The sequence below is a fragment of the Aulonocara sp. 'chitande type north' Nkhata Bay genome, linkage group LG2, assembly GCF_057382095.1.
Source record: "Aulonocara sp. 'chitande type north' Nkhata Bay isolate Kocher_YH1m ecotype deep benthic linkage group LG2, A_spYH_male_GT1.1, whole genome shotgun sequence".
NCBI lineage: Eukaryota > Metazoa > Chordata > Actinopteri > Cichliformes > Cichlidae > Aulonocara > Aulonocara sp. 'chitande type north' Nkhata Bay.
This window is the reverse complement of record NC_141345.1, coordinates 3024078-3048094: the sequence shown is the minus strand read 5'-3', so window position 1 is coordinate 3048094 and position 24017 is coordinate 3024078. Positions and strand designations below refer to the sequence as shown.

The following is a 24017-nucleotide window of genomic DNA, read 5'->3' as shown; positions in this document are numbered from 1 at the left end:
AGATTTTAAAGATTGAGTTACAATTAAATGAAAAATAAAGCATATGTTGCTAATGTCGCCAGACTTTGGCATTTGATGATCAGAGCACCGGGTGGTATTTTAGGATCCTAAAAAGAAAAGCTTCCCTAAATATCCCTTTTATATAGTCACTAGTTTCTCTTACAAATTGAGCAGGTTTTTATAAAAGACAAAAGAAATATCTGTTTAATGTAAAATGTGAGTCTATAATGTATTTAATTTACCATTCAACCACTCCTTAAGCGAACACCCATATTTCTATGAGAGCTGTTCAGCTTATTTCATCATATTTGATTGGATTTATTATACTTTTCTCCTTGCAGTAATAATGCTGTGACATATTTTAGGACAGCACTTTCACCAGTTTAATATGAAAAGGTCCAAAATTTATCAGTAAGAAATGAAGAAACCACAAGCTTCATCATAACTGATGATCAGGACCACCGAACAAATCACAATTATCTACATCTTTTGTTCCTTTAGTAGGTTTTGCTGAAAGCTATTGAAGTGCAGCTGATATGGATGAAACTCACAAATCATTCTGCCAAAGCCAGAAACTGCAGAGCTAAGTCTCAAATCTGTCGAGCAATCTGGTAAACAGTTTCTCCAGATGGAAGAAAGGTGGAAAAATGCATGACTAATTATCAAACGACACCTAAAAGTACAGATTCAGCACCTTATACTACATTTAAGCCGTTCAACCACCTTATCTTCACACCAGTTAACATCACGTGAATGTTTCTGGACTGTGGGAGAAAACAGAGGAGGATTGTGCAGCCGCTGCCCAGCACGAGCCAGTTTCCTGAAATTATGCAAATGTATTAACAAATGTTTATTATATAATATATACTAGTGTATTATGCAAGTGATCCACTCAACAATATGCAGAACGTTCCCCAGTACACTGTTTATTATGGGAAAATGTTTAAACAATAATTACAAAAAACAAAACAGACAAACAGTTTAAAAATCCAGTTTTCTTTTCATTCAAAACTGCAAAAATGTATATAAACAAAATCCTCTTAGATGTATTGGCCGTGTACACAAGTTTATATTTAACACATTTTATTTTTACAATGTGATATTATTTTATCAAAGCACAACTCTTCAGACCTGCCCTTCACTACACTTCGGAGTCTGCAAATTCCCTCCGAAGGTTCAGGAATCAGGTTGAAAGTCTACAATATGGAAAGAGATACAGAAATAGTAGTGTGTGTGAAGGGATGCAATGTGTTGTGTACGTCTGCTGTGGACCCACATCCTCACACTCAGGTGGCAGGACACACGCACGATTCACTCTCACTGTCCCTGATCCTGACGCTCTTTCAGAGCTAGTATTGCTTTCCGGTAAAGATCTGTCAGGAGACAGGTTGAACTTATAATATTAAAACTGCGATTTCATGCTGTCAGAGTCCAAAGTGTGGTTAGTGTGTTTTATTGTTTGGTGGAAGAAGTGGATGAGGCTCACCAAAGGTTGCAGAAAGGTCCACGGGCTGCGAATAAGCTGCTGGCATCTCCTCTGTGTTGATCTTGTTTTTTCTTTTCACTTTCACAACTCTCTTCTTCTTCTTCTTTTCTCCTTTAACTAGACAGAAGACAAAAAAGTAGATTTGAGATTCTTAAACAGCTAACCACTAAAACTGAGTGTAATCCAATCACTGCTTTTGGGAACCTTTCAGTGGTTTCTCGTCATTCTCTGGTGATTCTGGCACATCCAGCGTCTCTTCTTTCACCTTTGTTTTGCGTTTAAGTTTGTCCTTTTTTGGAGGGATCAGAGCACTGCTGGCTTTGTCTCTGTGACCAGAGTTATCTTGCTCTCCTTCATTGGCGTCACCGTCCTCTTCCTCTTCGTTCGGCGGTCCCTCATCTTTTTCACCTTCCTTCACCTTAACTGTCTTCTTCTTCTTCTTTGTCTTTAGCTTCTTTTTCAGCGAAGTGTCCTGGAAATAGATTTAATTTAAAGCAAAGTGCAGTTTATACACCTGCCACATCACCAAAATGAAAATTCAAAAGAAGAGAATGGGAGAATTTGTTCTCCAAAGCTGAGGTGGGCATTTTTCTGTATTTCTGAAAATGCAGACTATTAAACGAATTGTGCATCCCGACATTTAGACTTATCATCAATAGAATTGGCAGATTAATCATTAATCGTAGCCCTATTGAAATGAATTTAAAACAGAACATTTAATGCAACAGATAAAATCATAGTAGAGCAAACACATGAAGACAGACAGCATCTACATGTGCGGTTTAATACAACCCAATACAACAGATATGCCACAGAAACAAATTTAGGATTTAGGAGTTTTTGCTTATACAAGTTTTAGTGTGTTTCTTTGAGAATCACCATCATTATTTGCGATGGTACCATCATTATTCTATGAAGAATTTATGGCCTAGCTGCTGATCGCATTACATTTTATAAGGTTTTATAAAGAATGCAAGACATTTTTCTGACCTTTTGCAGCATATTCCGAATGGGTTGCAGCTTTCCTTCGCTCTTGGGTTTTTTCTCCTTGTCTTTGGGCCGATGAACCTTGCGCAGATCTGACTTGCTGGATCTTATTCTGAGGTAATAACAAATTCATGTTAAAACATTAATGCCTTTATCTGCAATATTTGAGCTCTGAAGGCCTTTCTTACCGTTCGACCTTGGTTTTTCTTTGCACTTTCTCTGCTTTTCCATTCCTCTCCCTCTCTCTTGGCTCCAGAGGCCTTTTGCTGTCCTGAGCTACACGAGCACACAGCTCTGGATAATCCAGACAAACAGCTCGCAGCAACCAGCGAAGACCTCGCAGAGTCTTTCTGTCTGACCAGCGCCGCAGGTCCATTAAGGCTGAACAAGGCTCCTGAGTGGAAACAGAAAGAAAGCTCAGTTTCTTTGCACATCTAAGGAGTCCCCCTTTAATGCAGCGCTGTCTATATTTTATTAAATAAGATTTAAGCCTGATTAGATCATTTTGAAATATTACTTACAATATGGCACAGAGAGCGGCTCTGGTTGACCAACTTCTCTAAAGACAATATCTCAATCAATTCACTACCCAGCAAAGCATTCATTTTATCCTGTTTGTTGGCCAATCTGAAAGCAAAAGAGAAGTGTCACAATTAATATTTTGTTCTGTATTTTTACATGTGAGCCACCAGGGGGCATTGTTTGCACATGATTTGAGATCTGATGTAAAATTCAGACATATAAAACAGAGTGTAATTACACTAGTAGAGGTTTTCCTGCTACCCTCGGCTGCTTCAACAGGTCCGAAAGAACCTCCCTGACTTCCTTTATCCTCTGCCTGTCACCAGAGTCCACAACAAAGATGATGCCATGAGCCTCTCCATAGAGCTCCCTCCAGGTGCCACGGGACTCTGCTGATCCTCCAACATCCAAGAGTGTGACCAGGTAATTCTCCACCCTCAGCTCATGTCTAATGCAGCCATGTGTGGATCCTGATTCGACAACATTGGCGACTGAAGGGGGGAAACACAGGTGGTTACTTGTTGTATTTCTGAAATAAACACTTGAGGTTGAACCCTTGGTAAAGCCACATGCATACCTCTTAGCATGCCTCTGATGGAGGATGTTTTTCCCGCTTTGTCAAGACCAACCACAAGAATGGTCACTTTCCTGCAGACGAATGCATATTGATATTAGCTTAAGATGACTTCTGTGGATTTTAGGAACAATCAATGAGCTGATGCTACAAGAATGTCTAAAAATAATCTCCTCGAGTGATTGAGAGAGGAAGCGTTTTATTTTTAGTAAGTTCAGCAGGAAGATTGCGAAAGTGTAATATCTGTACCTGATTGGCTCCTGTATTTTGGAGACCCAGTTGCAGCAGTTGCTCATCAGGTTGAACATGTTTACTTGAGGTGAGCAAGGTGTGCACAGTGGCCACCATCTTTTCTGGAACTGGTACCTGCAGACAGATGGTAAATCTCAGTGTGACTCACACACACATACGCAGATAAGGCTGGAAGGTTGAGTCACTTGGGAACGAGGCCAGATCCATCGCAAAGATGCTTTGTGTCTGTCTCCTGTGGACTTAGGAGACGTTTACAGATGGTCACTCGCGACAGTGCATTCACTGCCCAGGGTTATCCAGGGCGCGGCTTCCGGGCCAGTAGAAGCCCTCATTGGAATTTTATATGGCCCTTCATGAGAAGGAAAGAATGCACTACTTTAAACAGTTCATGTCTATGCATGATAGTTGCAAAAAGCAAGACTGCAGGCACATTTGTCTTTAACATAAACTCTTCTGTCCACTGAAGCAGATAAAATTTCCTAAATTTGATGTGAAGACATATAACAGCCCCCTCATTAACAGGTAAACAACCGTAAACCAAGTCATAATTGAAAACATGAAACACCATGCTCTCTACTCCAACTAAAATGTCCATTATGATGCAACTTATCCATGTCGTCCTCTCATTTAGCCTCCTGGGCATCACAGTTCTGAGAATCCCACCACTAACACCAGTTAGTCCACCATAATAGCTAATCTAATTTTGAAAGCTTTTTTTTTCTTTTCCTTCTGGAACCGATGATCTATCAGAACTACATCAAGGATTTCTCAACAGCCACACTCTTCACAAATACTTTCTTAATTGCTAACATATCTAACATATGGGCTCAAGCCTCTCCAAGTACCCCTGAGATAGGCCATTACAAGCAAGTATTGCATGATGTTTCTCAGTAACTTCTCTTGATATTGTCTTTATGCCACTGAATGTGTGTTTGCCTCATAGAAGCTCTCTAACATGTCATTGGATGCATGAGCAGTCATCCAGTCATCCTGAAACTTCCCAATAAACACACAGCAGGTGCATCTGAGGTAGGGCATGTGCTAAAAACACACACACAAGCAGATCTTCCTTTGTCAAGTGCATCTGTTCAGGTCCTGTAATCTGCTAAAGCCAGTTTAGAATGGCCTGCTTTTACAGTGTTGTTAACAAGCTGCCCCATGTTTGTACTGGCTGTAGAAGAGGCCGCCCCTGTTTCTGCTATGGTGTAAAGAGGACTGGTTTTCATATCTCATTGTTTTAGACATTTAAACCAGATTAGTTAGTCATGAGTAGTTTTGAAACACAAGGGAATCACCAATCCAGGGTACTAAATGTGCATGTTGCATGTATTAACTTCAATGACTTCAGTACATTTTAGGCATCACACCCATGTAGCGCACAAAACATAACATTAAATTGTTTATAAAATACAAAACATCAGTTAAGTTTTATCATTTTAAGAGGCATAAATAAAGAAGAAACTGGACTACTAACAATGGAAAATAAGAAACAGTTTTATCTAATTTGATAAAAATCCCAAATAATCAGAACAAAAGATTTAAAAAAAACAACTTTTTATGAAAACTTTTAATCTACCATAAAAGAACGGTTAATCAATTTGGATTCCCCACTAAAACAAAGCAGCAGTTATGACTGATATTTTTTCTACATGGGAAAAACTGCCCTGAAAAAAATCATTTTTCATACAAACACCAACAGTGTCACATGCCTGGTAAAATGCAGTGACTCTATAACTCACAGAAAAGCATTTTAAATTCAGCAGGAGCTATTAGCTGACACCACTACATATAAAAGTTGCAAATTTGAAAGATTTAGCCTTCTGCTCAATGAATACTCACAGAAGTATGTCTATGTCCATGCATTTGTTTGGGTGCTCGTCTTCACTGACATCTTGTACCCATCGGCTACAGAACTAATCAGGCTCACACTAAGCCTTTGGTCACCCCATGTGGGAGGTGCAATCTGGAAAATGTTGTATTGGCTTTTCAACCAATCCCAGAGTTCTCTGAACCAACTTCTAATCCCATTGGATGGCGTGGTCCTTCTGGAACTCGACCAAATGAAGGCGCTTATATCCACCCCCGGAAAACTAAATTTGTCGAGTGGTGTGATCTGTGGCGTGCTGTGATCTCCTTTTCTTGGTCAAGACAGAAAGTGGTAGCAGAGATGGATTTAGGCTGCACAATCTCAGTCTCTCAGTGAGATAATGACACTATGAGGGCCGTTTAGTGTCACACTGAATTTACAATTAAAACAGAAAGATTACAGCCACCTAATATTGTGTTGTGCCTCCTTGTGGCTTGAGAGCAGATCAGACCCATCAGTGCTTGGACAGAGGATGCCTGGGGGTGTCCTAGTGGGATAGGCAGCTATTGGGGGTGCAAGTGCACTAGGAGAGGGTGCTTTATAGGCAGCAATGTTTTTATTGCTTGGGTCTTGTAAAAATAACATCCTTGGGAACCCTACTGAAGGTTTATCAGGAAAACATAAAATGCCATTTGGATGTTTTCTCCTTTTTTGGCTCTCCTTTGATATCTTTTAGCTTTTATGACAAGAACTTACAAGAAAAAAATTCTCTTTAATGTGAAAGTAAAAACAGATTTATACAATGAAATAAAAATATATCATGTAAAATAAGTTACTGCATAAATATTTCCCCTCTTTTAAAGTGACCGATCTAATTCAAAAGCGGTCCAGCCAGATGGTTGCAGCAACTGCACAATTTGTGAAATGGATATCACCTAAGTGCAGTGAATGTGTCTCAAGTGATTTTAGTACAAAGGCACCCATGTCTGGAAGGTCCAGTCACTGGTTAATCAATATTTCTGGCTACAGTTACACCATGAACATAAAAGAAGACCTAAAGCAACTCAAAGAAAAAGTTATTGAAAAGTATAATTCAAGGAATGGGTACAAAAAAAATCCAAGTCACTGAACATTCCCTGGAGCTCAGGTAATGGAAATGTAAAGCGGCACATGTGTAAGTCAGCCTAGAGCAGGTCATCCTCCTAAAACTGAGTGACTGTGCAAGAAGAAGAGTGGTGAGGGAGGCCACCAAGACAGGGCACCTATGACCAGTCAGAAGTGCCTAGAAAATTATTTGCTAGTGCTTAAAAAAAAGGTAGAAAAATCTCTTCGTTGCAAAGAAAGACCCAAATCTCGCATTCATCCAAGGGCATGTGGGAGACTCCGCTGTTGACTGGAAGAAGGTTGTTTAGCCTTCAGACTAGATGCTATGTTTTGGTGCACATCAAGCCATGCACACCATCTCCACTGTGAAACAGGGCGGTGGCAGCAGCAGGCATTCAAAGGCTTGTAAAAGTAGAGGGAAATCCTGGAGGACCGTCTGATTGAGTCTCCGAGGGAACTAAGAATCATTAGCTTTTATTCAGCAAAAGCTACACAGCTATGCAGAAATGGTTTAAAAACAACAAGATGAATGTTTTCAATCAAATCAAAAAGAGTTGTTCACACCTGATCCCCATGCAAAAATAGAGCAAAACTGGCGTTCACACGTGTGAGGTTAATGCTTCTATTGTGGAAAAATATGGCTATACTGGAAAGGGGTGAATATTTCTGCAGCCAGTTACTTTACATGATAAATGTTATTTTAAGTGAAATTAATGTAGAAGTCTTTCTTTTTACTTTGACATTAAAGAGGGATTTTTTCTACTTTTTAAAGCCAAATTATAGTGACCATGATTCTATTTATAAAAGGAATACATGGGAAAATATTCTAGGGAATTAAAAGGGAACTGTAGATGAGGCTGGATAATAAAAAATGCAACAATTATTAGCGGATGTATGCTCCTTTATGCATATCTGTGTGCATAATATTGTGCATATGATTTTGTTTTTCATTTTCTTTCTTTTATTTTTAGGGTGACTTTTTACCATGTCGGCTGGGATATTACTTGTGACTTTTGAGATCTTTTTGTCTTAATTTATTCCATTTCTCAAAGAGCACAACAACAGCAAACAGATAAAGATAAAAAATGTATTGAGTGTGAATAATTAGGAGGAAATAAATAACGTGTTATTTTATTTATGTTTTTTTTTCTTTTTAAAAAAAAGAAAAGTCAAGTTTGTTTACATATTTATTTATGTAACAGCCATTCATTCTAACATTAGGAAAGCATCATCTGAATATATTACATAATGGTATTAATACCCTAATTAAGCCGCCCGATACAGTTTGTGTGTAACATCATCCGCTAGATGGCGTCATAGACACCGGATCTATTATTGTTGCCTGTGACTGCTGTGCACCATACAATCTAAATCCAGAGTTTTTCCTGGCTCAGCATTGGCTCAGAATCCACACAAGCACAATCACTCCGAGTATATTAAAGGCTGTTAGTCTGTGTTGTCTTGTTTTAATCAAATCGATATATTTTCTTGCTGTTTCTGACCATTTGTAAACAAAAGTGTGAATGAGTAAATGACAACCAAATTTTGTTCTTTGTCTTTAGTAGATAAAACTCTTTGGCGGAATTAGTTATGAAAAATTCCTCAGTGCAGGTAAAACCCTTCAATACTATAAATTAATCTCAAAACAAGTCACCTTAAAGATTCCCCCAAAGCCCGATGCTCAGCGAAAAACCCACACATAGTTAAGGGTGAGTGAAAGAGGTGGGGTTTCTGCAGCCATGATTTAATTTGTGAGCAAATAAATATGTAATGGCTTCTTTCAGAGACTGGGATCAGTGGCTTCTGTGAGAGCTTTATCTCATTATGTCATTAAACCGACTTCCAATCAGCCACTGCCTCCCTCTGCTGAGTAAACTCATCCAAAGCTCTGACCACAGCCCTGCGTCAGCTGACACACACATACACACACGCACACACAGTGATAAACAGCAGCAGTTCAGCACCACACCCCTATCTCCTCCTGTTGTCCACACTGCTATCATGTTTCAAAGACCCCCAACTTCCAATATTGCTACTGCTTCTCAGCTTACATTAGGCTGCTTTTCACATTCTGGTTTGAAAAACTGTCGAGCGAACTGTTAGATATTTTGGAAAGTAATCAGTGTATTAATGAATGTATGCTTGGGATTGCATTGCTCTTTCTTATGTACACATTTGGACAGACCCAGGGTGACTGTTAAAAAACTGTAAACAGACAACCAGCGCACCCTTTTCCTGACCTGACTGACCAATAACACGGTAATGTAATGTTAGGTCCCTTTCGCAATGCCAGGCATGATTAGTTACAGGGCAGCTGATTAGACGAGAAGAGGTCACGTTTGGGTGAGCTGTGTTGAAAAACTGGAAAAACTTCCTCTGGTTTTTTGTTTGTTTTTTTTGTAGAGAAGAGGAAATTATGGCACAATGCTATAACCACAATGGTGTAAACTGAGCTTCTTTTCTTCTCTAGTTCAGCAAAATAAAAAAGGAGGGTGGGGGCTTATTTAAAAGCTTTTGGTCCACCAGCTTTTTAATCTAATTGATCAGAAAAAGTGAAAATCCCAGAAAAAGGCTCAGATACTAACTGAAATGAACCCCCACACTGAAACCTAAATGTGTGGTTGAGTGGAGGTGTCAGGCAGTTCACTCCAGCTTGTGGCTTTCTCATGCTCCTTGAACAGTGATAACCCTTGTTTGCGTGAATAGATGAGCAAACAACCAAATGGTTCCCACTTGTACTGCAGAGCGCATTGACTAATGAGTGCCCTTCTAACTAACAGTTACATAGGGGGGAAATATCTCTGTGAGACTGAGTGCAGTTTTAGGAGTTCCCTGCAGCTGTTTGTGTGCCTGCTCCACTCTCAGGCCTGAAGGTTACTACAATAGAACCAAGCCCGGCCTGCATGTGGCAACTAAAAATGGAAGTGAAAATGATCTCTGTGCTCTCGCCCTCACAGTGTTTTTCCATTTGTATACTCTATGCAATAAAAGTGTAGTGCTGTTTCTCACTGTTTTACCTCTGTGTGTGAGAGAGGAGAGGTTAGTCTGAGAATAAAACACAACGATTGTTAGGGTTTGTATAACATTTTCTAACAGATTATTAGTACTTACTGAAGATGAACACTGATGCACTCCTCCTTCAGTTGTAGTAGCTCTAGTGCCAGTGGGAGTTTTCCTATGCAGCCAGCCACATGTTTGCCCACTGAAATTAAACCTTAAACACTTTTTAAAACGTCTATCTCCTTTGTTTTGCTATATTTTAAACAAAGGCTGACTATCATTAAAAGTTTCTTATCTCTGATATCTACTAATTAGGTACATACTCGTTTGATTAATCGTGAACCATACTGTATTTCATTGACAGAGTAAACTGCACTTTAACAATTACAAATAATCTTTATAATATTCCCATATTGTGTGTGTGTAGCCTATATTTTTCAACAGTGTTGGGAAGGTTACTTTTAAAATGTATTCCACTACAGATTACAGATTACATGCCCCAAAATGTATTTTGTAACGTATTCCATTACGTTACTCAATGAGAGTAATGTATTCTGAATACTTTGGATTACATACTATATTTTCATGCTTTTTACAACTACATGAATGTACTATTGCTGTGTGATTTATTACTATTACTGAAGGTCCGCGGCTCCGAACCGTAGTAAAGGACTTCTGGCTAATACTCGGTTCGAGTTGGGCTAGTAGCCGAAAACTAGCTTTACTTTGTTGTCTGGGTCAACTTTTCTAGCCAGAGACAGAGAGAAGCGTTGAAAGACTGCTCCAACGGAACTTATTGTTTCAGAGGAAAACACGAACACAGCGTACAGTCGAGTCTTAATAGCTTACTTACAACTGGGCTCGTCAGGCTCTCTTCTTGGCTGCAGTGGTTATTATTATATTTACATGCTTCCAGCTCCCGTTTCTGCTCGATGACAGCTCATACTTTTCCACTCTCCTTCTTCTTCGTCCTCGCACTCACAGACACATAACGTGTCGCAGTCCATTCTCCCTGCAACACGGACTACACTGCCCACGAGGCTACATTCTTTAGGGCTATGCCTGTAGCATTCTGCCTATTAGCTTAGCACAACAACAACAACAACAAAAAGGCCTCTCTCACCCAGGAAACACACAGTCGCAGAGAGAGCGTCACCCTGTAACCACGGCAACCATAACGCTGCCGCCCTGCCTGGAACAACGGCACATAACTGTCAAACAAAACCCAAACAGTCCTGACCCGCAACAATATGAAACAGGAAAATACCACCGTGTAATCCATTTATTTCAACAAAGTAACTGTATTCTAAATACCACCTTTTTAAACGGTAACTGTAACGGAATACAGTTACTCATATTTTGTATTTTAAATATGTAAGGCCGTACATGTATTCCGTTACTCCCCAACACTGTTTTTAATATGAGTATATGTCACCACTTCTCATTTCCTTTCCTTCCACCTCGTGTACTCATTTGTGCACACACTCAGCATGTTGAATAGTCTTCCTTGTACCCGTGTATTGCCCATATTTGGGGGAGTTTACCTATAACCCCATCTTACCTTCAATGAGCTCGTCTTATTTATTTTGAAAGCTGCCACCCATCATTTCCGGTGCCTCTCTGAGTTTCGGCCTGACTTGACGCAGCTGTTGCATGAAACACTGAAAACATGACCCGACAACAGCCACACGCCAACACGGAGGCACTCAAAAAACCTCCAGCCCGGAGCCAAGTCCTCTCTGTTTAACCAGGAACAAGTACGAGCGATCGGAACGCTTCAGATCACCGCCGAGTTTAGACGATCGTCGGGCGGTTGGAGTTATTGTGAGGGTGTATGACTGGGCTGAACTTTGCCAATCCTGCACACTGACGCTGCACAAACGGACAGTGAGGTGATTTCCATTTGGCCAAACGCGGAGACACGGAAACGCAATATAAGACGACGACGACGACGACGACAGGAAAACAGAATACAAAAGCCTCCGGGGGGAGTCGGGGATGAGTGAATGCCTGCAGTCGGATAGTCAAGTTATACGTAATGAGGAAAGTTTGGAGGGACAGCGCATCAAAGGAAATATTTTGGAGGCAGGTTCCTATTAAAGTGGCACTCTGACTTCAGTGGCGTAAACATCAAAATTACTATGTGCGAAGTGGCCATGGGGGAGCAGGACGGGGAGATCTCGGACGTGGAGCAGTGCTCCTCTGTGGCGGAGAACGGGGTCATGTTGGTGGTCAATCACAGCCGGGCCCGTCCTCCCCTCAGCGTCGTGCTGGCCACCGTGCTCTACTGCGCTGAGTTCATCACGGCCGCCGTGCTCTGCAGCATGTACCATCACACCGAGGATGTGATCTGGATGAGCTTCACCATCGTCTTCATGCTGGTGCCCGCTGTGCTCATTCAGCTAGCCTTAACTTTCATCAACAGAGACCTGGGTCGGGACCGTCCTCTGGTCCTCTTCCTGCACCTGCTGCTGCTGGGCCCGGTTATCAGGTAATTGGGAAACGTGGCCAGTGTGTGCGCTTGAAATCAGGATACTTTACTGCTTGTCATTTTTGTTATTACACCTTTTTACCCACAATAATAAGGTTCGTCTGTGATAAATTACCATTTTAGGGGCATTTAAAAGCAGAAGAAAACATCCCCAGTACCCATGAATCCAGTTTAATTTCCAGTCATTCCATTTTTGATTTTACACTGTAGGGAAGTTCACTAGATGTCAGCCACTGCTGACTGCATGAAACGGTGACAAGTAGCACATAAACAGACAGTTAAATATATGTTTTAGCAATAATGTTACAGATTTTTACAGACTTGATGTTTCTTTATCTGCAGTGCAGTATATAAACACCGTACGACTTTTAAAACTGAAAAAACAAGAGCGGTTTTTCACTGATTGCTGACATGTTCGAGACAAAGCAGTTAACAGAGAAAACTTGCATGTTGAATCTCATTAGTTCTCCTTAAGTCCTAAGTGGGCATGCAACTTCCAGTTTCCATGAACAGTGCAGGACAGTTAATGGTCTACAAATTGACAAGTTCTGCAGAATGCATTAAAGCCTGGCAGCAACCTCTGAGAGCTGGAATGACTCTGCAGCAGGAGAAAACTATGGAGACAAGTTGCTTAAAGACGTAAGATGCATGATATAAATGAACAGTAACACCGGTTAGGGTTCAGTACCTTCATGAACTACAAACAAACTGCCACTTTAATTAAATCTAACAAGTCTAACAGTTGCAAACGTTGGAAAATTTCATTAGCTTTTGCTCGCGTACCCAGTAAACTGAAAACTGCATAGGACTATCAGTCATTTTTGATAGCTCATAATCTCTTGTGGTTGTAAGGCAGATATTCTCATAATCTACCCTCTCAGATGAGTTTAAGCTGCCTTTTTTCTTGTAATATCTGTTTTTTGACATTTCATCAAACACGACAGGAAGTCATCTTTGACTCTGCAAAGCTGTAATGAACTCTAATCTGGCCACGCTTAAATATATCCACATCCACTGATGTCAGTCCCTTGCTGTTCACTCTTGCAGCACTATGGTTGAACCAGTGTTTTTGCACTGAATAAAGATTTGCAGGTTTGGTAACCGAATCACACTCCAGATGGAAAGCGCGTCCATTGTGACGAAGAGGCTAGATGAGTGAACATCACAACCTCCCACATCCTTCAGTGTGTTGACTAGTAATAGACTTCAGAACAAACAGCTTGTCCGATGATATCCGTCGCCTTTTTTAAATGAAAGTCTCCCTGATGGCCAACCGCTCGACGGTTGTGGTCACTCTGTCAAATGACTGCACTCATGCCTTTGTAGCACATGTTTCACACTTATGACTTGATGCCACTCGATAGTATGACCTCATCTTATGTTAATGGCATCCAAAGGTCTCTGTGCTGCAGACCAGTCAGGCAAGAGAAAGAGGAAAGGGGTTTTGGATGTTGCTGCAAAGGTTTCTTGAAATAACGCATGCTTTATTCTATTCTTGTAGGTGAGACAAATGAGCACATCTAGGAAAAAATAACACCAGTGCATACATTTCAGTCAAGCAACAATGAGTGTATGCTAGCTTTGATAAAGCTAGTTCGTTTTTAGAGGGAGGAGTTCTGTTTAAATATGCTCAGCTTGCACTTCCATGTCCGTTGATCTGAGCTGAGATACCTGTTTGGCACATGTTGACTGATGTAAGAAAACACAGGTGGAGGCGTACCATGTATGAAAGGAAACATGCATGAACTTCAAACCTATGCTTCCGTCCCTGTTTCTCTCCCTGAACTTTGATTTGTCTCTGGAGTGCTCAGACGTAATGACGTGCATTTACAGTGAAACTATAGGGCGTGTACCCTTTTGTCTTCTGTTGCAGATTAGGTGCCCTGGAAAGAACAGTTTGCAGAAGGAGGCACGGCTAAAAGTTGCCTTAATTTATGGCTCAGCTTTCAGCAAAGCCTAAAAAAATCCCAGTTTAAATATATTTGAGCATAATTTACATATTTAAAAACAGATTGTGATTAAATTATAAATAAATGACAGTCACAGGCAATGCTTTGTAATGCCAATCAAAAGTCAGGAAATCTCAAGTGCTGAGACAACACTATTGATCTAAGCTTATATTATGTAGTGTAGTGTTCAAATATGGTAAAAGAATTCAAGACTCACGTTGTTCCTGTTTTACCAGTTTTAGTAAGTGAAAATTGCATCGCAAATCATAACAATGTAGCAGCGACATATAAAGAGTATCTACTTGCATGCTGGATTGCAAAATAGAGCAGTGGTTCTTACTGTAAATGAAGTAAGGCCACAGTATCTGGCATCCAGCCACTAGTATCTAATTATTAACATATATAAGAGATAAAGCCACACGAAAGAGTAATACAGAATGATATTGGGAGATGTTAGCAGCAGGAAGCACAACTTAACATTGGTAAAAATTTAACTACATTTACTCAAGTACTGTACTTTTTACAAGTTGCACAAAAAACTTTACACTGTCTTTAAGACAAACAGTCAACACACTATGTGTCTCCAAATGTGGTATTTTTGAGTCTTGGTGATGAACTCAAGCTTTAGTAACCTGACAAAACAATCTTAATTAATGACTTATTGATTCTCTTGAGTGAGCTGGACGATAGAGAAGCCTCCATTATGGAGGCTGCTATCAGAAGACGGGCACACTGTGTCCAGAACGGAGTAGCTGTGGTCAGCACTAGTACAGAGTCAGGCTGTTGGTTTGCTTGATGCTCAGTTGGCACTAAGAGTCCCAAAGTCTGCCAAAACATTATCCCCCACACCATTGCATCACCACCAGCAGCAGCAGAAGCCTGAACTATAACACAAGGTCGGATGGATTGATGCTTTCATGTTGTTAACACCAAATTCTGACCCTGCCATCTGAAAAGGCGCTGCAGACATGATCAGACTGGTCGGACCAGACAGACTTTTTCTAATCTTCTCTTGTCTGATTTTTGTTAAGCCTGTGTGAAGCGGCACCCAGTGTGGTCTTCTGCTGCTGTAGCCTATCTGATTCATGTTCAGAGATGTTCTTCTGCATTCCTTTTGTTGAATTTGAGTTACTGCTGCCTTCCTGTTAGCTTAAAGCAGTCTCGCCATTGTCCCCTGTTGTCTGGAATCAGCAAAGGCTTTTTGGCGAGAGAACTGATGCTTACTGCATATTTTCTCTTCTTCAGACAATCCTCTGTAAACCCTAGAGATGTTTGTTTGGGGAAAATTCCAGTAGATCAGCAGTTTCCGAGATACTCAGACCAGCCTGCCTGGCACCAACAACCATGCCACATTCAAAGTCACTTAAATCACCTTTCTTTCACATTCTGATGCTTGGTTTGAACTTCAGCAGGTCATCCTGGTCATATCTACATTCCTAAATGCACTGAGCTGCTGCCTTGTGTGTTTTTGCATTTGCATTTGCATTTTTAAAGCAGTTGAACAGGTGTACCTAGCAAAGTGGCCAGGAAGTGTTTGTTGTTGCTTCCACGTCACAGCTAAATAACTTCAAACACCCCTGTAGCTGGATTATGAAAGGAACCAATCAGAAGAAGACATTGTTTTAAATAACAATCTGGTTTAAAGTATTACATCTAAAGGATATTAGAACTGTGAGTTATGCACAAAAGTTATAGTAGACTGTACGCATAAAACATAAAAGGGGGAAAAACCATGATTGGGACCTTCTAATTAATAGGCATAGATAATTTCACATTTGGCGCTTTAATAAATGGGTCCTGATCATGTTAACAGTTTCAGATTGTGTTTTAAAGGAGCTTAGAGTGACTGATTAAAAGGAGAAAATATCAAGGATGGTCCTGCTGCCGACCTTAACAAAAAACAGCTGGGTCTGTCAGCTGTATAAGTTGCTGTCTATCCAGCACACATCTCACCTCCACCTAAAAAAGCTTTGCTCATGCCAGTGATTCAAAATGGCCTTTGAAGCAGTTTTCTGCTGACTGCATGTCTAATGCTTTTCAGTTATCATCCATTGTGTATCTGATGCCTGCCGGTAGTGCAGCAGTGAGGCCGGAAAACAGACACCATGATTGTTTCTGCAGTACAGCTCATCCTGTTCTGCATCATTATGGACCGCGCTGCTGTGAATAAATCACCTCTGGTGCTTCTTGGCTCAGATGGGAGGCTTCCTGTGTGACTTAGGGATGGCGTAATTGCTGATCTCGTGGCCACACCGTCAGACATACCATATCTGCTGTCAAGAGAGGAATCTCAACCCTTGATGTTCACAGATAACTGTATAGATGGTCCATTTTTTTCAGAGCCTTGTATTACTGGTGCATGCATCTGAAAATACTCTGACAGTCAACGTAAAACAAAGACGTTATCTAATGAGAAACTTGTCTTGACTTGTCTCTTTAAGTGTATGAAACCAAACCAGGGATACACAACACATAATTGCTTTTTTGTCAACCAGGACTAGTTGAAACATGCTGAGCGTCTTATGTGTCTCAACCTTAACAGTCTGAGGAGGCTTTGCCACTGAAGCTGATGGCATAATCCCAAGTGACCAAAACAGGAGGATGTTGCTAAAGACTTACTGAAAGAACTTCCTGAATGCTCTTCTTCCCTATATAGTCAGGAATGTCAGCATTTCTTGAGTTGCTCGACCTTGTGTTTTTTAAAGGCAGTTCCTCTTCTTTCGTGGGGTATGTGGCCCACAGTGCTGCTGTATTTGTACACTGAGGGGACAGATTGCATGTTTAGACTGCAAATACAGAGCAGCAACCAATGTTTCCTTCTATAAATCTATAAGATGCTTCTGTTGAAGTCGGGGTATTGATCCTCTTTGCAGGTTCATTTGTATGTCATGCTGTTGTTGTTTTTTTCCTTTCTCTAAGTGAAATTCAGCCTGCCTCTTGGTCGTTTTACAGACTCCTAAGTGGAGACTGGCTCAGGTTCAGTGCCATCATTTTGCATCCCGAGTCTACTGTACTGCCAGAGTTCCAGGAAATGATATCAGATTGTGTCTTTTCCGTAACGCTGTGGCAAATCCTGTACATGAAAGTCAAGTGGCTTTCCTGTGACTGCCAGCATAAAGAATAAAGTATGCGTGTGCTTGTGTGAGGCTGAGTGACTATGCGATCTTTTTTCCTACTTGCCATCTAAGTGTGGGTCAAACACAGTTCAGGCATTGAACAGTGGATCACATAAACACTACAGCTTTCCTAGAAAAAAGCAGCTGAAGCAACAGTGTCGGAAAAGGCATTCCAATAGAGTGATGTGAGATTTAGTGCTCCGGTGGGAATACTCAGAGGGCTGTGTTTTGAATACAGATGTACAGCGCTGTCTGTTCCTGGTTATTTCAAATGAATATTATTACAGTGTTGGCATACTTGCACTTTGGCTATATCACCTAAGTCCACATTCAGTTTATTTTTCCTTTTCATGACGTTTGTTGAGCATTCAGAGGCTTTATTTGAAGCAAGCAGCTATACATTTTCCACAGAAATCCTTTTCAGTGCAAAACCTGTTTTCCCCTCTTTATGAATACTGCTTTTTTCCCCCCTCTGTGACCAAACACTGAGAGCATTTACCTTGCAAACCTTAAGGGAACCACACCCTGAGACTTTCTGGTAATCCATCCAGGCCTTGTGGAGCAGGGTAGTCCTCCTGCTGAGTGCCCCCTGCTGGACTCTCAGTGCTGTGTGCATTTATAGCTGTGATTTGCAAACAAAGGCTTGCTCATTCTTCTGTGACATGCATAAGAGCAGTGTTGTGTCAGTGCCGTAATGTCCCAACCTTTAAAAACAAATTCCCGACACATGAGCCCCAATCCTTTCCCTTCTTTCCTCTCCCACGTCTGATTTGGATCCTCTGCTGCCCTTCAGCGCTCACACTCTCATGTGCTGATTCCACAACACAGACATCACAACATACCAGCGTGGCGTCCTCTAAGTTAAACCCAACATCGCACTGCCCTCTGTTGGTGTGAAAACATTACTTCGCTCACTCTCACACACGCCTCTCTCTCTTCCTCAGGTGTTTTGAGGCTCTGGTGATCTATTTTAAGGCAGGTAAAAAGGAGGAGCCTTATGTCACCATCTCCAGAAAGATCAAGCTGAAGAAGGGAACGGGGACAGAGATGGAGTGGGAAATTGGCCAAACGGAGCGCATCCTGGCCACGCACAGGAATGCCTTCAAACGCACCGCGGTCATCCAGGCTTTTCTGGGCTCCACGCCGCAGCTGACGCTCCAGCTGTACGCCACCATCCAGGAGAAATACATCCTCCCTACAAGAAGTAAGAATCACGGGGGGGTTTCAGATGATTATTCCAGTATGAGGGTATCTTTAAAAGAAAATCTTAATAATATTAAAATGATGAAAATCATTCAGGTTGGCAGCTCTTTATAACTATGAGTCATCACTTTGATTTGATAGTGTATCAAAGAAACTGCCAGTGTTAGTTTATGTAAATGCAGTCCACAAATACTGGGAGATTTACAGCAGAGCTATAAAATGTTATTTAAATGTCACATTGTTAACAGTTGTATCACCTTTAGTAATTACAATATCTGTAGATAAGTTGTCGAGTATGGCAAGGTTTTCCCAAGCCAGCCAAGACTTTGTAATTCAGTGTGTGTTGTAACTGAGCTCCTTGAGGAAGACGCCTGTGCAGACACCCTGCGGAGGAGGATGCCAGCAGAGTTTGAAAAAAAGTTGTTGTACGACTTCATAAAGAAAGAGAAACATGCAGGAAGTTTGTTTAGCAGCTAAAAATAAATGGATAAATGAATCAAACCGCATAGAACCAGTCATGGCATGAGTAATCTGATACACATTGGCTGTGTTTCTGGAAATACTTGGATGAATCTTGAGAGTGGTGCAGTCTGTCTCTGAGATTTCAAAAAAGCAAAAGCTCTGTGTAAATCTGAGTTTCTGTGACAGCTCAGACGTGGTGAAAGAAACCACAAAGAGTCGACCTTTTATGCACAAAATGCCCGTTGCTTGCATTTTGACACAAAATATTATTGGAAAACTTCGCAAAATAATCTGAACTGATGTCTGCAGAATATTGAGAGTGCGTCCTTATGTCAGATGAGGTTAAGATGGATTTGTTAGGCTCAGATTTTAGCTTATCGTGTCGGCTGTCAACCCACAGAGGTGGGTGTTGGACGGTAAGGAGCCGTTAAAGTGCAAAAGATGTTACGTTAATGATATTCATGGATGGCGCCGTAAATGTCTGTGAATGTGTAAAAATGCTGGCTCACAGGATTGCTGCCATTTTTAAAACAAATCTGGCAGAAGGAGAAGGATCAGGCATGACAGTGATCCAAAGCACCTTGAAAAAATTGTCAAGTCAAACTTTGACCCGGACGCGTTGTCTGGCTTAAGTTTAGAAAACATTTTGGGTTTTTCAAACTAAAATGACAGAAAAACACAAACTGGAAACAACATTGCCTGATAAATAATAGAAATCGGTGTTAAAGAACTACACTTCCACGCCAAGCAGGACGGGGTTTGCATTAAAAAGTAAAAGGTAGAGATGAGAAGTGTGGAGGGGGCGGAAAAAAAACAAGATTTAAACCGCAATAGTTCAAACGTGTACTGACTTTTGTTGCTTTGGGGCATGTATTCTTAACAATGTATATTTAAACTTTTTTTACTTTCTAATTTTACACAATTGAAAATATGCAAATATAAAACGGATGCTCTAACTTTAAGCTTGGTGACATCTGTGCTTACAAGCAGATGTGGTGTAATAGTTTTTAAAGAACTCCTGGGACCCAAAGCAAACTGGTGTTCTGGGTTTTTTTTATTTACAGCTTCAGGCATAAATGTTGTTGTTTGTTTTCTGTGAATAATTGACATCTAGATTTTTTTCTGCACACTGCTTAAGCGTAAAAACGGCAAATGTAAAGCTGCTGAGAAGCTGGAGGTGTGCAGTCTGTTGTCTGTGCTCGTTTCTTCTTTTTTGACACTTTGCCGTTTCCATTTTTATTTTTACATGATTTTATAATAAAGTGAAGAACATTCATAAGCAAGTCATAGGTTTGTAGACTTCTACATTTATGCAAAGAGTCAATGTTGGTCCTTCTTTACAATTTATGCAGTTCTCTTTTGCATGGTGGATTTAAGCTTCTGTGCTAAATTCTAATTGATTCCGATTCAAGTTTTATCAGGACTGAGAGCTGATCAATTTGTAGGCGTCTGCCTTTCCACTTGCTTTTTAAGAAACGACCATGGATTCTTAAGCAGATGAAGATGTGGGGAGGTTACTAGTCATTAATTCAGAATGTTAATTGATCATCTCTGAGCCCTTTAGACATCACTATCATGTTGGAAAGTGTTCAGATTGTCACCACGTTGCTCCTGAGGGGCCACACGAGAAATTGGGACTGTTGTGGACGTCCTTAACTTGTGCAGCCGTCCACAGTAGTCCCAGTTTCTCATCTGCCTCTGCCAAAACATCTGGACATGATTATATTATTTTGCCCTTTACCAAAGAATAGTGACTAAAAAAAATAATAAAATTTAATTTTGTTTTATTAAACATTATTTTTAGGTATGTGTGGCAAAGTATAGATGTCCTGTGGCTAAAATTAACAAACTAAAAATAACTAAAATTCAACCTGTGTTTTGCAATTAAAACATTTTTTTCATGATGTTCTGGAAGTAGGAGGTATATTATGTGCAAGAGCAGTAAATAAGCCACAGACAGACAACACAGAAGGTCTACGGAGCATGTAAGAAAGCACATTCTCACTGTTTAGCTTGTTAACACGTCAGTCTTTGCACTGCTTTTAGGACAACTTGAAATTTTGACCTGATGATGGCACTAGAGGAAAGACTTTTTTTCCCTCTGTCCATCTAAAAGTAGTTGAGATTGTTCAGAGTGGAAGAGAATGATACCCAGGCCAACAGCCCAACTTCTCCTCCCCTCCTGCCATGCTGCTGGTGCAGTTAAAGAACAGTTTGTTTGTTTTTAACTCAAATGCTAATATCATCTTGTTGAATTGGCAGAATTGCAAGCTACATCGTGACCTTCAGAATATATAAGTGCTTCTTAGTTGTTTCTTGGACTTGACACATTTCTGGAAAACCTGATAATCCATCTGGATATTTCTGGAAAAGTTGCCTTTTTCACTCTTAGTGTCCCATAAATATTCTGAGGGAGTTCAAGTCAAGTGACTTAACAGTGATTTCAAGTAGTCCTTCAAAGTTTTGTGCTCATTATCCTGCTTCAGTGGGAATCCTTTCCCCAAAAAATGCATTCGAGAGAATGAAGCAGGTCTCTGATGAATGGATGTCTGCTTGAAAGACTGGTGTTGATCTCCCTAAATCCAGTGAAGGCTTTACCCCATCATGTTTCACCACCATTCTCCGGTTCTTTTTCTGCTACTTCAACAAATCTCACATTTTATCAGCAGCATGAACTTTTCTCCATCATTCACAATGAAATGCTGCTTTGTCTCAGCTGACCATTAGATTTGGTTTCCCATCTTGATGCTGCTCGTCTCAGAGAGCAGTATCAGAGAGCATTTCTCCAATGAACTTTTACTGATTGAAGTTTTTCTTTGTTGAGAAAATCACTGTTTTTCTGATGAAGGCGCTCTTGTGCTTTTTTTTTTTTTTTCAGTGATGGTGTGAACACTTTCGATTTGGAGCCAACAAATTCAGCTCCTACAAAGACTAGATTAATGCTGAGCCCCTCTTTCCTTGCAATAACCGATCGATCTCTGACACCTTCACTTAGTTCTAACACCTGATGCTTCCCTCTTTGCAATGCTCTAGTTATTGCACTGCAGACTCTGCAGTATATTTCTTATTTTCGTGTCAATGAACTTCCTGAGAATTTCCAGGTTGACATGAAATTTTGATGCGGTGTCAGACCCTGCTGTACGTCTGTTAAATTCTGATCCTTTTAAGTGAATAAATCATGTTCTCTGTGCCCAAACTGTTAATAAACCTACTTTGTACCAGTTTATAGTTTCTTGTGATTTTTGAGAAGTCTAACAGGTCACTTGTGTCTGTGTTTCCAGTGGTGCTGATGGTCATCACCCTGATCTCCATCACCTACGGGGCCCTCGTGTGCAGCGTTCTGGCCATCCAGATCAGATTCGATGACTACAAATTACAGCTGCGCCCCTGTGCTTACCTGTGCATGATTGTCTGGAGAGGCTTGGAGATTGCTACCCGGGTCACGGCGCTGGTCCTCTTCAGCACGGCACTCACTCATTGGACGATCCTTGTCGGCATGGTTAACCTTCTTTTCTTCTTCTTCCTCCCCTGGGTTGAGTTCTGGGCCAGGAAAGGCTCTCTAACTGAGAATGTGGAGAACAACTTTTCTAAGCTGGACACTGTGGTGGTGCTGTGCATGTTCACGTTGCTGTACGCCTGCATAAACATCTTCTGCTGGTCGGCGGTGCAGCTTGACCTCACCCATCAAGAGCTCATCGAGAAAAGGCAGCAATGGGGCCGCCTGGCCATGTACTACTGTGGGCGCTTTATTGAGAACTTCCTCCTCATCACGCTCTGGTACTTCTTCAAGTCAGACTTTTATGAGTATGTGTGCGCCCCGCTGTTGGTGGTCCAGCTGCTGGTCTGCTACAGCCTGGCTGTGCTCTTCATGCTGCTCTTCTACCAGTTTTTCCACCCTTTCAGACGCCTCTTCAAGTACAACGTCCACGACTGCCTGCACTGCGTCTGCTGCCATAAAAAAAGGCGTGGAGAGCAGGGGAGTCGAGGGAAGCCGGCACACTCGTACTCTACGTCAGCCACCATGGTGGTTGGGGCGGAGGAGCCGGTGGAGCTGCTGGACACTCAGGGTTCACAACCTCCTGACCTCACCAGCCAGCTTGGAGAGCGGGAGACGGCTATTGTTGACGATATGATGGAGGCGGCCTAAGTAATCTAATATAAAGGTGCATCGCTGAACAAAGTCTGGAGTAGCTAATATGTGTGTTTTTTCAGAGAAAGTGAGGTGGCATGTCAGAGAACAAACTTTTGCCTTTTTCTCTTCAGTTCAAACTTCTCGTTCTGTAAGGTATTTAGGGTGACTCCTGGTGTCCCATACACTGAGGGCCCCACAAAGGTCGGTACACGAAATAATGTAGCGTGCCGAGATATGCAGCGACACACAAAGGCCGCTGTTGAGAGGGCCGCCTGAGCCAGGTGTGAGGGGAAACGTGCCAAGTGGAGTGTCCCAAACATCGACCAGGAGACCACACTGTTTACTTAATCTCAGGGTTTTCATAGCATGAAGGCCCTTTTGCACAGGTTTGCATCTGAAGTAGGAGACTTATTAACAGGGAAAAAAAGTAAAAACACACTAACAGGAGGATGACAAGTAAAGGTCAGAAGATGAATTTATCTTCCTCATACCAACTGCTGTGATGAATGCCTCGTCTTGTTCATTGTCCACTGTGGCTGGCTTTTGTTTAAAAAGAAAAGGGGGGGGGGGGGGGGGGCTTTGTGTTGTGAAACAGAAAATTACAAATGTCTAAAAGCCTATGAGAATATTTTTGTGTCTTGTGTAACACACAGGAAACTGAGAACTAGCCTTATTTTTGATGTTGCATTAAGGAGACTGACACTGATGAGCTTCTATTTTATTGAAGTGCTTTAAAAGTCATTCTTATTTTTTAATGTTTTGTCCTGTTAAAACAGTGCCTTCACTGCTACTACTGTGTTACTTGAACAATAAATAAAATTATATCTGAATATTCAGGCTTGCTTTTGTTTATTTTTCTTTTATTACATTTACATATACAGCAGTACACCTTTTCTTGCCATAGAACAACTTGCATAGCCGATCAGCGAAGT

General features: G+C 41.1%; 2 protein-coding genes across 5 annotated transcripts; one reads left to right on the top strand and one right to left on the bottom strand.

Annotated features, from left to right (window-relative positions):
• Positions 1-905: 905 nt before the first annotated feature.
• Positions 906-11642, bottom strand: arl13a (ADP-ribosylation factor-like 13A). Of its 4 annotated transcripts, XM_086302027.1 has the most exons (11): positions 11294-11642; positions 9844-9934; positions 3819-3935; positions 3573-3643; positions 3234-3486; positions 2995-3100; positions 2662-2867; positions 2477-2585; positions 1691-1958; positions 1487-1603; positions 906-1373 (listed from the first exon to the last, which is right to left on the bottom strand). In XM_086302027.1, exons 3-11 carry the CDS (start codon positions 3875-3877, stop codon positions 1318-1320), a joined length of 1245 nt encoding a protein of 414 aa, XP_086158153.1. In that variant the 5' UTR covers positions 3878-3935; positions 9844-9934; positions 11294-11642; the 3' UTR covers positions 906-1317. The 4 variants fall into 4 exon arrangements, with proteins under 4 accessions (XP_086158153.1, XP_086158163.1, XP_086158145.1 ...); XM_086302037.1 differs by lacking the exon at positions 9844-9934; XM_086302019.1 differs by lacking the exon at positions 11294-11642 and having other exon boundaries at positions 9844-10787.
• Positions 11237-23917, top strand: xkrx (XK related X-linked). Its single transcript, XM_086302000.1, has 3 exons — positions 11237-12223; positions 18233-18492; positions 22235-23917. The coding sequence occupies exons 1-3, from the start codon at positions 11874-11876 to the stop codon at positions 23098-23100; spliced, it is 1476 nt and encodes a 491-aa protein (XP_086158126.1). The 5' UTR covers positions 11237-11873; the 3' UTR covers positions 23101-23917.
• The last annotated feature ends 100 nt before the right edge of the window (positions 23918-24017 follow it).